The sequence below is a fragment of the Bufo gargarizans genome, unplaced genomic scaffold, assembly GCF_014858855.1.
Source record: "Bufo gargarizans isolate SCDJY-AF-19 unplaced genomic scaffold, ASM1485885v1 original_scaffold_2008_pilon, whole genome shotgun sequence".
Classification (NCBI taxonomy): Eukaryota; Metazoa; Chordata; class Amphibia; order Anura; family Bufonidae; genus Bufo; species Bufo gargarizans.
This window is the reverse complement of record NW_025334600.1, coordinates 50,473-64,122: the sequence shown is the minus strand read 5'-3', so window position 1 is coordinate 64,122 and position 13,650 is coordinate 50,473. Positions and strand designations below refer to the sequence as shown.

At 47.3% G+C, this 13,650-nt stretch overlaps 1 protein-coding gene across 1 annotated transcript in view; it reads right to left on the bottom strand.

Annotated features, from left to right (window-relative positions):
* Nucleotides 1-1,546: 1,546 nt before the first annotated feature.
* Nucleotides 1,547-13,650, bottom strand: part of KCNK10 (potassium two pore domain channel subfamily K member 10) — a 28,157-nt gene continuing 16,053 nt past the window's right edge. The window contains exons 4-6 of the mRNA XM_044274699.1: nucleotides 11,682-11,868; nucleotides 5,070-5,212; nucleotides 1,547-4,121 (exon numbers count right to left, since the gene is read on the bottom strand). Of these exons, the coding sequence (XP_044130634.1) occupies nucleotides 3,504-4,121; nucleotides 5,070-5,212; nucleotides 11,682-11,868 (948 nt within the window). The 3' untranslated portion in view covers nucleotides 1,547-3,503. The remainder of the gene's footprint in view (nucleotides 4,122-5,069; nucleotides 5,213-11,681; nucleotides 11,869-13,650) is intronic.

Here is a 13,650-nt window from a genome sequence, read left to right as displayed (position 1 = left end):
AGCTATAGGGGTAGTGGTGCAGCTATAGGGGTAGTGGTGAAGCTCAGTGGTGCAGCTATAGGGGTAGTGGTGCAGCTATAGGGGTAGTGGTGAAGCCCAGTGGTGCAGCTATAGGGGTAGTGGTGCAGCTATAGGGGTAGTGGTGCAGCTATAGGGGTAGTGGTGAAGCTCAGTGGTGCAGCTATAGGGGTAGTGGTGAAGCCCAGTGGTGTAGCTATAGGGGTAGTGGTGCAGCTATAGGGGTAGTGGTGAAGCCCAGTGGTGTAGCTATAGGGGTAGTGGTGCAGCTATAGGGGTAGTGGTGAAGCCCAGTGGTGTAGCTATAGGGGTAGTGGTGCAGCTATAGGGGTAGTGGTGAAGCCCGTGGTGCAGCTATAGGGGTAGTGGTGCAGCTATAGGGGTAGTGGTGCAGCTATAGGGGTAGTGGTGCAGCTATAGGGGTAGTGGTGAAGCCCAGTGGTGCAGCTATAGGGGTAGTGGTGCAGCTATAGGGGTAGTGGTGAAGCTCAGTGGTGCAGCTATAGGGGTAGTGGTGCAGCTATAGGGGTAGTGGTGAAGCTCAGTGGTGCAGCTATAGGGGTAGTGGTGCAGCTATAGGGGTAGTGGTGAAGCCCAGTGGTGCAGCTATAGGGGTAGTGGTGCAGCTATAGGGGTAGTGGTGAAGCCCAGTGGTGCAGCTATAGGGGTAGTGGTGCAGCCCAGTAGTGTAGCTATAGGGGTAGTGGTGCAGCTATAGGGGTAGTGGTGAAGCCCAGTGGTGTAGCTATAGGGGTAGTGGTGCAGCTATAGGGGTAGTGGTGAAGCCCGTGGTGCAGCTATAGGGGTAGTGGTGCAGCTATAGGGGTAGTGGTGAAGCCCGTGGTGCAGCTATAGGGGTAGTGGTGCAGCTATAGGGGTAGTGGTGAAGCCCGTGGTGCAGCTATAGGGGTAGTGGTGCAGCTATAGGGGTAGTGGTGCAGCTATAGGGGTAGTACCGGTTACAACTTTTATCTGGACCCCATTCTGAATCACAATTACTTATTACTCTATTGTGAGATGGCCCTCTGTTATTCCTACTAGACATTTATTATTGAATTGCCTACTGGGTGTTACCAGCGGCGCGCAGTCTGACACTCTCCAGTACATGCGGGCAGTGCTATACTGTGCAGGGAGGGACACACCCCAACTGTTAACACCCAGATGGCAATTCAGTAATAAACTTCTAGTAGGAATAGTAGAGGAATAGCAGAACACAGAGTTAGTTGAAACAATGGCCCAGAATTGTAGTTACTAAAACAAACAGACATGTCGGGAGAAGTGACGGGTCATCGGCTGTACAGCTACTACAGGGTCCAGAGGCTGGGGCCCCACTGAGGTGCAGGAAATATTATGTCCAAAGGTGTTTCGGGGGGGCATCCTGTCTCGGATTCTATTCTGAACTCTAATGAAGTCCCTGGTGATATGGGGGAGAGCTGCACCTCTGCCTTAATGCTGGAGCACCACCCGGCACAGTGTATGAGCAGCTTTACCCTCCCGATGATATTTGACAGAAACCAAAAACTTTTCATTCTCCTAATGATTTATTCTTCTGTGCGTCCGGCTCTAGACCTCCCTCTAAACCGGCAGGATGTGCAATAGAAAACCTGGAGAGGAACACTGACCGAAGAGCCGAGCGTCCAGCGATGCAAAATGGAACCAAGTATTGAAAATACTCTTAAAAAGTTACAAAATAAGATGGCACAAAGCGGTGAGCACTTCTCGTCCCTCGCCAGCCGGACTACATGGAGGGCGTCTTATGGTGGTGCTGGGTTTTATTTTTTGGGGGTGCTTCAGTAGACTGCCCATGAAATCCTTCACTTAAAAGAAGGGAACGAGCCCTGAGAATTGCACAGTAACACCCCCATCTCTAGGTCCTGGGACTATTACAGTCTTACGGCGCGGGGCGGCTGTGAACCACATGCAAGATGCTCCGCGGCCTCCTGGTTATTCAGCACTGAGAACTGAAGTTTCCTCAGCAAATATAAAGTGATTGCAATAAATTAAAAATAAAAAAGTGCGCGGTCCACTCTGCGGCGTGCCGCTAGAAATGACATCTTTCTGTTTCTCTTGGGGCGCGCAGTACCCACAGGTACAGCTTGGGGCGCTGTCACAGTCTCTGGCGTTTTCATTGGTAATGGTTGCTGCCACAGTGCTTGTTTACGGTTAAAAAGCTGATGTGCGGTTATACTGTTGGGTGTGCTGATGTCATCACTGGCCAGGAAGGGATCGGGCTCGATGGAGAGGTTGGAAAGATGAGAAGTATTCCTTATTCTACTCATGTGCCACACAATGCATATATGTGTTTATCTGCAAGCTTGGAAAATGCTTCCTACCACGTATGATTTAGAAAGTGAAACGCATTACTGCCTCCCGCAGGACTGGACAATGCTCCCTGCCCCGTTTGAGTTGGAGGCTGAGATGCGTTGCCGCCTCCATAATTCCATGTATACCCGATTTGTAGGCTTAGAAATGGTCTCCTACCACACTGCATTCTTGATTACTAGACTTAGACATTGCCTCCTACCACATTTAGAGAGTGAAACGCGTTATCGTCTCCATAATTTCTTGTATTCTCAATGTGTAGGCTTAGAAATGGTCTCCTACCACACTCGGCGAGTGAAACGCGCTGCCATCTCCATATTTTCTTGTATTCTTGATTTCTAGACTTACACATTGCCTCCTACCATATCTGGAGAGCGAAACGCGTCGTCTCCATAATTGTCGTCTCCATAATTTCTTGTATTCTTGGTTTGTAGACTTAGAAATGGTCTCCAACCATATCTGGAGAGCGAAACGCGTTGCAGTCTCCATATTTCCTTGTATTCTCAATGTGTAGGCTTAGAAATGATCTCCTACCACAGTTGGAGAGTGAAATGAGTAGCCATCTCCATATTTTCTTGTATTCTTGGTTTGTAGACTTAGAAATGGTCTCCTACCATATCTGGAGAGCGAAACGCGTTGTCATCTTAATCATTTTGCCAGCTTGAAAAATGCTTCCCAAGACCTACAAACTGAATAGCGAAACGAGTAGCCACCTCGATCTCTCCTGTAATGACTATGGTTATCTTATTTGCAGTTTTCCGCATTCTTTCTCGGTTGTAGTCGTTGTCAGGGGGGAGGGGGGCTTTTTTTGGCAGTCTGTTATGGCACAGTAAAAGTTTCCACCAATGCAGATTACGGAGCTCCAGGTAACTGAAAAGTCTGCATAAGGCACATGTCTCGAGAACTCCTCTGAAGTAACCAGCTGCTGTCGGTTCTGGTTTACACCCCAGGGCGATAGTGTAACCCCTTCTGTACTGGAGGGGGCAGTCGACACACAGGGCATTGTCCCCTCCAATACAGAAGGGGTCAAAGGTTACTGCTGAGTCAAAATACAAACGAACTTTGGGCTCCAGAGTGGAGATAGAAAGTCAAAGGTCCGTCCCACATTGCAGCCCTCAGCTTGGTTGTGCCATGACAGAGCAATGATCCTCAGGGTTGCCCCATTAGTTTCCTTCTTCAAGTAATGCTTTGTTCTCGTGTTCCTCATCTTTGGTTTCGCAGGGGACTGAGCCGTTCTCTATGATGGAGTGCTGGATGAAGTCAGAGAGAGTCGCCGTGTCTGAGGTGGACATCCTATCGCCCTTGCCGTCCTCCTTCTTCCCTTCATCCACCGAGTATTTTCGGAAGTTCTCATAAATCTTCCCTACATCCTCCGGCAGGTTCTTCTTCAGGTCCTTGTTTTTCCTTTTGGTCAACTTGGACGAGGTGGATCCAAACTTATTGATGATATTGTCTTCGGAGAGGCCTTGGCCATGTAAAGTGTTGAACTGCTCAATCCCCTTTAGTCTTAGGTTGTTGGGTCTGTTGTTTATGCTTTCTTGGGAGGACGCCTTGAAGCGCCCGTTCTCCAGCTCTGCGAACACTGAGCGTTTTTCTGGGGACAGCATGTCAAGAGAGTGAGCTCTCTGGTCGAGCCCCAGCCGCCTGCGCTCCATGCTCCTGATGGTGGCTGCCCTCTGGAGCTTGTCGTGGATCTCTACACTCAGGCGCCTTCGCGTCTCTCTGAATTCGGCCGTCACGTTGGCTTTCCACTCTGCAGCATGTGCCTTGATTTCTCCCACCTAGAGAAAAAGATGAGGACCGGTGACTTCTCATAATGAACCAATACATTGGGGACAACACAAGGACCGCTCTATGGTGCCCTGTGTATCCCTGTCTCGTGCTCAGGATCTGCATTAGATATGATACATTTTGCAAAACCTCAATGTCAATAGGCTGCTGAATAAGCCTACATCCTGAACTTTACTTTCACATAGACTATGAATCAGGGTTCCTGGGGCTGTAGCTAAAGTCTCATGGACCCTGATGCAAAAGTTAAGTTTGGGACCCCCGTGCAACCTCTCCTCGCACTCACCAGCTGCAGACGGTCTGCTCCTTCTCACTAGTGGACAGTGATTATGGGGCAGTTACATCTTCTCTGGAGACGTCCGCTTCCCAATAACAACCACGGTATCCAAGCTGGGAGGAGGCTTCCACACTGTACTGTGCTTTCTACACAATTCTATGCTTGCATTTGCTCTCTGGGGTCATCCAGGGCACGAACAGCCAACTTCAGTCTACCTTGGGCTGCAGGTCCTGATACGGACCTCACTATACACCCTCACTTTAAGCGGTCTCCATACAGCAATCATTTCTGAGCTCCGTGGCCCCCACATGACGGCTCCTGATAGGTCTGACACTGCAGAGTCAATATTCTCAACGACATGACGCCTATCATCCTCAGTGTAACACATGTCAGAGACAAGGGGTCCCAAAGTACAAAGGTCCATCATAGGACCGCCTCGTCGCTGTCCGTAGTGCTGAAGGTCGTGAGCTGCGTCTTCTATACATTTCCTCAGTCTACTTCAATAGGTTTACTGCATCCTCAGGACTGTATATGGTCCCGTGCACTGGGGGGTCCTGCAGCTTGGGGGTCCCAACCTCTATCATAGTGATATCTAATTGTGCAGCTCTGCTATATCTGTACGTGTTACTGAGGAATCAGCGATATTAGTCAGCGACTACTTTACCTCTTCTTTAGTTTTCTTTGATATCACTCGAAGCCAGTCACCAATCATACTGAGGACAGCGGCAAAGTACGCGAGACCAACCAGGATCCAGAACCACACCAGCGGCTTGTACCACTCCCGGTACATTATATTTGTGTTCCCACCTGTAATAGAAGTGCCTCTGAGTTACACAGATTATAATGTGCAAGCAATAGAATAATAATATCCTTCAATATATAAACATATCTTATATCTGTAGAGCGGTGATGTCACTGCTGTATAATATACCTAATATCTGGAGAGCGGTGATGTCACCTCCTGTATAATATAACTGATATCTGGAGAGCGGTGATGTCACCTCCTGTATAATATAACTGATATCAGGAGAGCGGAAATATCACCTCCTGTATAATATAACTGATATCTGGAGAGCGGTGATGTCACTGCTGTATAATATACCTAATATCTGGAGAGCGGTGATGTCACCTCCTGTATAATATAACTGATATCTGGAGAGCGGTGATGTCACCTCCTGTATAATATAACTGATATCTGGAGAGCGGTGATGTCACCTCCTGTATAATATAACTGATATCTGGAGAGCGGTGATGTCACCTCCTGTATAATATCACTGATATCTGGAGACCGGTGATGTCACCTCCTGTATAATATCACTGATATCTGGAGAGCGGTGATGTCACCTCCTGTATAATATCACTGATATCTGGAGAGCGGTGATGTCACCTCCTGTGTAATATAACTGATATCTGGAGGGCGGTGATGTCACCTACTGTATAATATAACTGATATCTGGAGAGCGGTGATGTCACCTCCTGTATAATATAACTGATATCTGGAGAGTGGTGATGTCACCTCCTGTATAATATAACTGATATCTGGAGAGCGGTGATGTCACCTCCTGTATAATATCACTGATATCTGGAGAGCGGTGATGTCACCTCCTGTATAATATCACTGATATCTGGGGAGCGGTGATGTCACCTCCTGTATAATATAACTGATATCTGGAGAGCGGTGATGTCACCTCCTGTATAATATAACTGATATCTGGAGAGCGGTGATGTCACCTCCTGTATAATATAACTGATATCTGGAGAGCGGTGATGTCACCTCCTGTATAATATAACTGATATCTGGGAGCGGTGATGTCACCTCCTGTATAATATCACTGATATCTGGAGAGCGGTGATGTCACCTCCTGTATAATATAACTGATATCTGGAGAGCGGTGATGTCACCTCCTGTATAATATAACTGATATCTGGAGGGCGGTGATGTCACCTCCTGTATAATATAACTGATATCTGGAGAGCGGTGATGTCACCTCCTGTATAATATAACTGATATCTGGAGAGCGGTGATGTCACCTCCTGTATAATATCACTGATATCTGGAGAGCGGTGATGTCACCTCCTGTATAATATAACTGATATCTGGAGAGTGGTGATGTCACCTCCTGTATAATATAACTGATATCTGGAGAGCGGTGATGTCACCTCCTGTATATATAACTGATATCTGGAGAGTGGTGATGTCACCTCCTGTATAAATATAAATGATATCTGGAGAGCGGTGATGTCACCTCCTGTATAATATAACTGATATCTGGAGAGCGGTGATGTCACCTCCTGTATAATATAACTGATATCTGGAGAGCAGGTGATGCCACCTCCTGTATAATATACTGATATCTGGAGAGCGGTGATGTCACCTCCTGTATAATATAACTGATATCTGGAGAGCGGTGATGTCACCTCCTGTATAATATAACTGATACCTGGAGAGCGTGATGTCACCTCCTGTATAATATAACTGATATCTGGAGAGCGTGATGTCACCTCCTGTATAATATCACTGATATCTGGGGAGCGGTGATGTCACCTCCTGTATAATATCACTGATATCTGGAGAGCGGTGATGTCACCTCCTGTATAATATACTGATATCTGGAGCGGTGATGTCACCTCCTGTCTAATATAACGGATATCTGGAGAGCGGTGATGTCACCTCCTGTATAATATCACTGATATCTGGAGAGCGGTGATGTCACCTCCTAATCACTATCTGGATGAGCTTGGGTGATGTACAATCCTGTATAACTGATATCTGGGGAGCGGTGATGTTATTGCCGTTTAATCTATAGAATATAATAGGGGATCATAGGGGGGGGATAAGCCCAGTTGCATGCTGGTCCTGGAGTCCGAGCGCCTGAAGGCCCCCCGGTCACACAAGCTGCTATCGCTCGTTATAAATAGCACATGGTAGATGGGGGACTGTCACAGAATTTGCATTGGGCCCCAGGAGCTTCCAGTGACGCCCCAGGTGACGGCCACAAGTGAACACATGAGCTCCCCCTCGTCACTCTTTTTGGGGCCCCAAGCTGCGTTACTGTCGCCTCCACCAGCAGAACCACTACTCTGAGGAGCAGACGGAAGCGAGTGGCTTATCATCCCTGAAGTCCATCCGGAAACTGCTCAGCAAACACCAAAACCCTTCTACGTCTCCGGGAATAGATTGTTCTGCGCAGCGCGAGTGCAATGCCTCAGAGAGCCGCACCCGGCCTCCGCCACTCGCAGGCCCGTAGTCAAAGGGCTCGCTGCTCGCGCTAATTGGAAGGAACATCATTCATTTAAGGCAGTTTTAATTGGATGAGATAACATCTAATGACTAAGATGGCGGCCGATTCTAACTGTAATCATATAATAAAGTATAATGTGACGCCAAACAATGACACGTCATCACAATAATACACGGTGCTGTGTGCAGGATGACAAATTGTAACATAATAACATGAAACAAAGCAACGTCACTACATGATGAGACAACTAAACATTTCGGCTACTTTCACACTAGCGTTTTAGTTTTCCGGTATTGAGATCCGTCATAGAGGCTCAATATCGGAAAAAACCGCTTCCGTTTTGTCCCAGTTCATTGTCAAAGGGGACAAAACTGAACAGAACAGAACGGAACGCTCCAAAATGCATTCCGTTCCGTTTAGTTGCGTTCCCAGACCGGAGAGCAAACCGCAACATGGTGTAGTTTGCTTTCCGTCCTGGGATGAGGAGCAAGACGGATCCAGCATGACCCCCAATGCAAGTCAATGGGGACGGATCCGTTTTCTCTGCCACAATAGAAAACGGATCCGTCTTGGCGATGTTACAGATAATACAATCCGATCCGTTCATGACGGATGCAGGCGGTTGTATCATCAGTAACGGAAGCGTTTTTGCTGAACCGGATCCAGTAAACCCGCTAGTGTGAAAGTCGCCTAACAGATCTAAAATAAAAAGTAACATCAAATAATACAATAAATAAAACACACGATACAATGTAACAAAACAATAAGAAGGCAAAACACGGGTCAACGTTCAGCACAGCACGAGATCTCATGTTCGGTGCATCGGGGGATATCACTAGGGACGAGCGGATTTCAGATTTTGAAATTCGAGTTCGGGTTGTGGTATAATCTGAAATGCGTTATGGATTCCGTTACCACAGACCATGACGGGAGGCATTCCGTAAAGTCTACGTTATGCGGGCGTCCTGATGCCTGGTGTCAGGGGCTCTTAGTCTCTGTTCACACCACAGCGTTTCCTGCATCAGGCCAGCAAATCATATACAGACCCCAGCAATGGCCGCCCGAGTATTAACCCTGCGTCAGCCTGCGCCTTGTGTCTCATGGATAGTTCATGTAATGATGAGATCAGAGCGGGGGAGGGGCATTTACTGACCGAATAGAAAATGAAAGCGGCTGTTAACTCTTTGTGTCACAGGAGAGCCATCCGCAAGGTGACTAACAGTATAATTCTGGTCCGTAGGGAATCGTTCTGAATATAGGGGAGGGGCTCAGCAGAGCATGACAGGGGTTGTAGTGCTGGGTGGTCCTGAGACAGTATCACACAGGATAGGATTAGATACACAGCTCAGCAGACAGTATCACACAGGAGAGGATTAGATACACAGTTCAGCAGGCAGTATCACACAGGATAGGATTAGATACACAGCTCAGCAGACAGTATCACACAGGATAGGATTAGATACACAGCTCAGCAGGCAGTATCACACAGGATAGGATTAGATACACAGCTCAGCAGACAGTATCACGCAGGATAGGATTAGATACAAAGCTCAGCAGACAGTATCACACAGGATAGGATTAGATACACAGCTCAGCAGACAGTATCACACAGGATAGGATTAGATACACAGCTCAGCAGGCAGTATCACACAGGATAGGATTAGATACACAGCTCAGCAAACAGTATCCACAGGATAGGATTAGATACACAGCTCAGCAGACAGTATCACACAGGATAGGATTAGATACACAGCTCAGCAGGCAGTATCACACAGGACAGGATTAGATGCACAGCTCAGCAGACAGTATCACACAGGAGAGGATTAGATACACAGCTCAGCAGACAGTATCACACAGGATAGGATTAGATACAAAGCTCAGCAGGACGTATCACACAGGATAGGATTAGATACACAGCTCAGCAGGACAGTATCACATAGGATTAGATACACAGCTCAGCAGACCGTATCACACAGGATAGGATTAGATACACAGCTCAGCAGACAGTATCACACAGGATAGGATTAGATACACAGCTCAGGACAGTATCACATAGGATTAGATACACAGCTCAGCAGACAGTATCACACAGGATAGGATTAGATACACAGCTCAGCAGACAGTATCACACAGGATAGGATTAGATACACAGCTCAGCAGACAGTATCACACAGGATAGGATTAGATACACAGCTCAGCAGACAGTATCACACAGGATAGGATTAGATACACAGCAGCAGACAGTATCACACAGGATAGGATTAGATACACAGCTCAGCAGACAGTATCACACAGGATAGGATTAGATACACAGCTCAGCAGACAGTATCACAAGGATTAGATACACAGCTCAGCAGACAGTATCACACAGGATAGGATTAGATACACAGCTCAGCAGACAGTATCACACAGGATAGGATTAGATACACAGCTCAGCAGACAGTATCACACAGGATAGGATTAGATACACAGCTCAGCAGACAGTATCACACAGGATAGGATTAGATACACAGCTCAGCAGACAGTATCACACAGGATAGGATTAGATACACAGCTCAGCAGACAGTATCACACAGGATAGGATTAGATACACAGCTCAGCAGACAGTATCACACAGGATAGGATTAGATACACAGCTCAGCAGACAGTATCACACAGGATAGGATTAGATACACAGCTCAGCAGACAGTATCACACAGGATAGGATTAGATACACAGCTCAGCAGACAGTATCACACAGGATAGGATTAGATACACAGCTCAGCAGACAGTATCACACAGGATAGGATTAGATACACAGCTCAGCAGACAGTATCACACAGGATAGGATTAGATACACAGCTCAGCAGACAGTATCACACAGGATAGGATTAGATACACAGCTCAGCAGACAGTATCACACAGGAGGATTAGATAGCTCAGCAGACAGTATCACACAGGATAGGATTAGATACACAGCTCAGCAGACAGTATCACACAGGATAGGATTAGATACACAGCTCAGCAGACAGTATCACACAGGATAGGATTAGATACACAGCTCAGCAGACAGTATCACACAGGATAGGATTAGATACACAGCTCAGCAGACAGTATCACACAGGATAGGATTAGATGCTCAGCAGCAGTATCACACAGGATAGGATTAGATACACAGCTCAGCAGACAGTATCACACAGGATAGGATTAGATACACAGCTCAGCAGACAGTATCACACAGGATAGGATTAGATACACAGCTCAGCAGACAGTATCACACAGGATAGGATTAGATACACAGCTCAGCAGACAGTATCACACAGGATAGGATTAGATACACAGCTCAGCAGACAGTATCACACAGGATAGGATTAGATACACAGCTCAGCAGACAGTATCACACAGGATAGGATTAGATACACAGCTCAGCAGACAGTATCACACAGGATAGGATTAGATACACAGCTCAGCAGACAGTATCACACAGGATAGGATTAGATACACAGCTCAGCAGACAGTATCACACAGGATAGGATTAGATACACAGCTCAGCAGACAGTATCACACAGGATAGGATTAGATACACAGCTCAGCAGACAGTATCACACAGGATAGGATTAGATACACAGCTCAGCAGACAGTATCACACAGCATCGGATTAGATACACAGCTCAGCAGACAGTATCACACAGGATAGGATTAGATACACAGCTCAGCAGACAGTATCACACAGGATAGGATTAGATACACAGCTCAGCAGACAGTATCACACAGGATAGGATTAGATACACAGCTCAGCAGACAGTATCACACAGGAGAGGATTAGATACACAGCTCAGCAGGGAGTATCACACAGGAGAGGATTAGATACACAGCTCAGCAGACAGTATCACACAGGATAGGATTAGATACACCGCTCAGCAGACAGAATCACACAGGATAGGCTTAGATACACAGTTCAGCAGGCAGTATCACACATGACAAGCTGAGATACAACGTTTCAGCAGACGGTATCACACTTAGATACACATGGACAGGTTCTTTCAGTCACTCACCTGCCACGTAGTCCCCAAAGCCAACAGTCGTTAGTGTAACAACCACAAAATAAATGGACTCCAGCTCCGACCAGCCTTCGATCTGTTTGAAGATGACGGCCGGGATGGTGACGAACACCAGACACCCGGCCACGATGAACAAGATGGTGGAGATGACCCGGATCTTGGTCTGACTCACCTGCTTCTTCTGAAACAAAGAGCCACTGGTTACACGACTAGATACATTGTGTCAATGTACTGCAAACAGAGAGAGCAGAGCTCCCATAATGCACTGCAGCACAGGTACATCGTTACAGCGAATGGTGTAACAAAGCGCAGAAAGTACTCTTCACAAGACACTGAAGCAGCAAGGGGTGACGAGAAGATTTTTAGAGAGGACCCGCTCCTGACATGTCTGTTTTAGTACTACTTGTATTCCCCAAGTAACACAGATGTTCCAGAATGGTTATTACATGGGGATTGAAGTTCGTAAAACAGACATGTCAGGAGAGGTGACCGGTCCACATTAAGTAACACCAGAAGTATTAGTAGTAATAGAGGGGCCAACAACTCCCATCCGGCAAACAAAGTACAAATCTCATCCAAGTCAATATCAAATACAAGGGCGGAAATGTTTCTACATTCATCTAATTGCTGCATTTTCCCGATTTCAGCATAAAATTTGCGCAGTCATAATTTCATCTTCTATTCTGTGCAAACATCTTTCTATTTTTTTTTTTCTTTCCAATTTGCATGGAACATGTAAATGACCCCGTATGCAAATGAGGGAGTAATTGGAAGCAGAAAGGGACTCGGGGGAGCCTCGCGGGAAACGTAAAGTGACTGAGCGGCTCCAAAGACCCGGGGCGACGAGTACAAAATCCGGCTGATCTGATATGTTAGGAGCGTCTGACTCTTCTGACTGTTTCCATGGTGAGCGGCCGGGATTCCTGCTTCTAGATGCTTCAGCAGCAAAACCTCCTGAAAATACTCTTAGGAGAGGGGAGCAATGAAGGTTACAGCTACACCGCGACTTTGAGAACGACACATGTCGCGCGCCGCAGTGTATCAGGCAGCCATAGGAATGAATGAGGTTGCAGCATGAATTGCACGTTTGCTGTGACCACGACACCCAAATAGCAAAAAACCCAGCAGTGGTGAATGTGTTACCCACCAACATCTGTCACACCTGAGCATGCCCTCTACCACTATCCACCAGACAAGGGCACGCTCTGTACCACTAATCACCACACCTGAGCATGCCCTCTACCACTATCCACCAGACAAGGGCATGCTCTGTATCACTAATCACCACACCTGAGCATGCCCTCTACCACTATCCACCAGACAAGGGCATGCTCTGTACCACTAATCACCACACCTGAGCATGCCCTCTACCACTATCCACCAGACAAGGGCATGCTCTGTATCACTAATCACCACACCTGAGCATGCCCTCTACCACTATCCACCAGACAAGGGCACGCTCTGTACCACTAATCACCACACCTGAGCATGCCCTCTACCACTATCCACCAGACAAGGGCACGCTCTGTACCACTAATCACCACACCTGAGCATGCCCTCTACCACTATCCACCAGACAAGGGCACGCTCTGTACCACTAATCACCACACCTGAGCATGCTCTGTACCACTATCCACCAGACAAGGGCATGCTCTGTACCAGTAATCACCACACCTGAGCATGCCCTCTACCACTATCCACCAGACAAGGGCACGCTCTGTACCACTAATCACCACACCTGAGCATGCTCTGTACCACTATCCACCAGACAAGGGCACGCTCTGTACCACTAATCACCACACCTGAGCATGCCCTCTACCACTATCCACCAGACAAGGGCACGCTCTGTACCACTAATCACCACACCTGAGCATGCCCTCTACCACTATCCACCAGACAAGGGCATGCTCTGTACCACTAATCACCACACCTGAGCATGCCCTCTACCACTATCCACCAGACA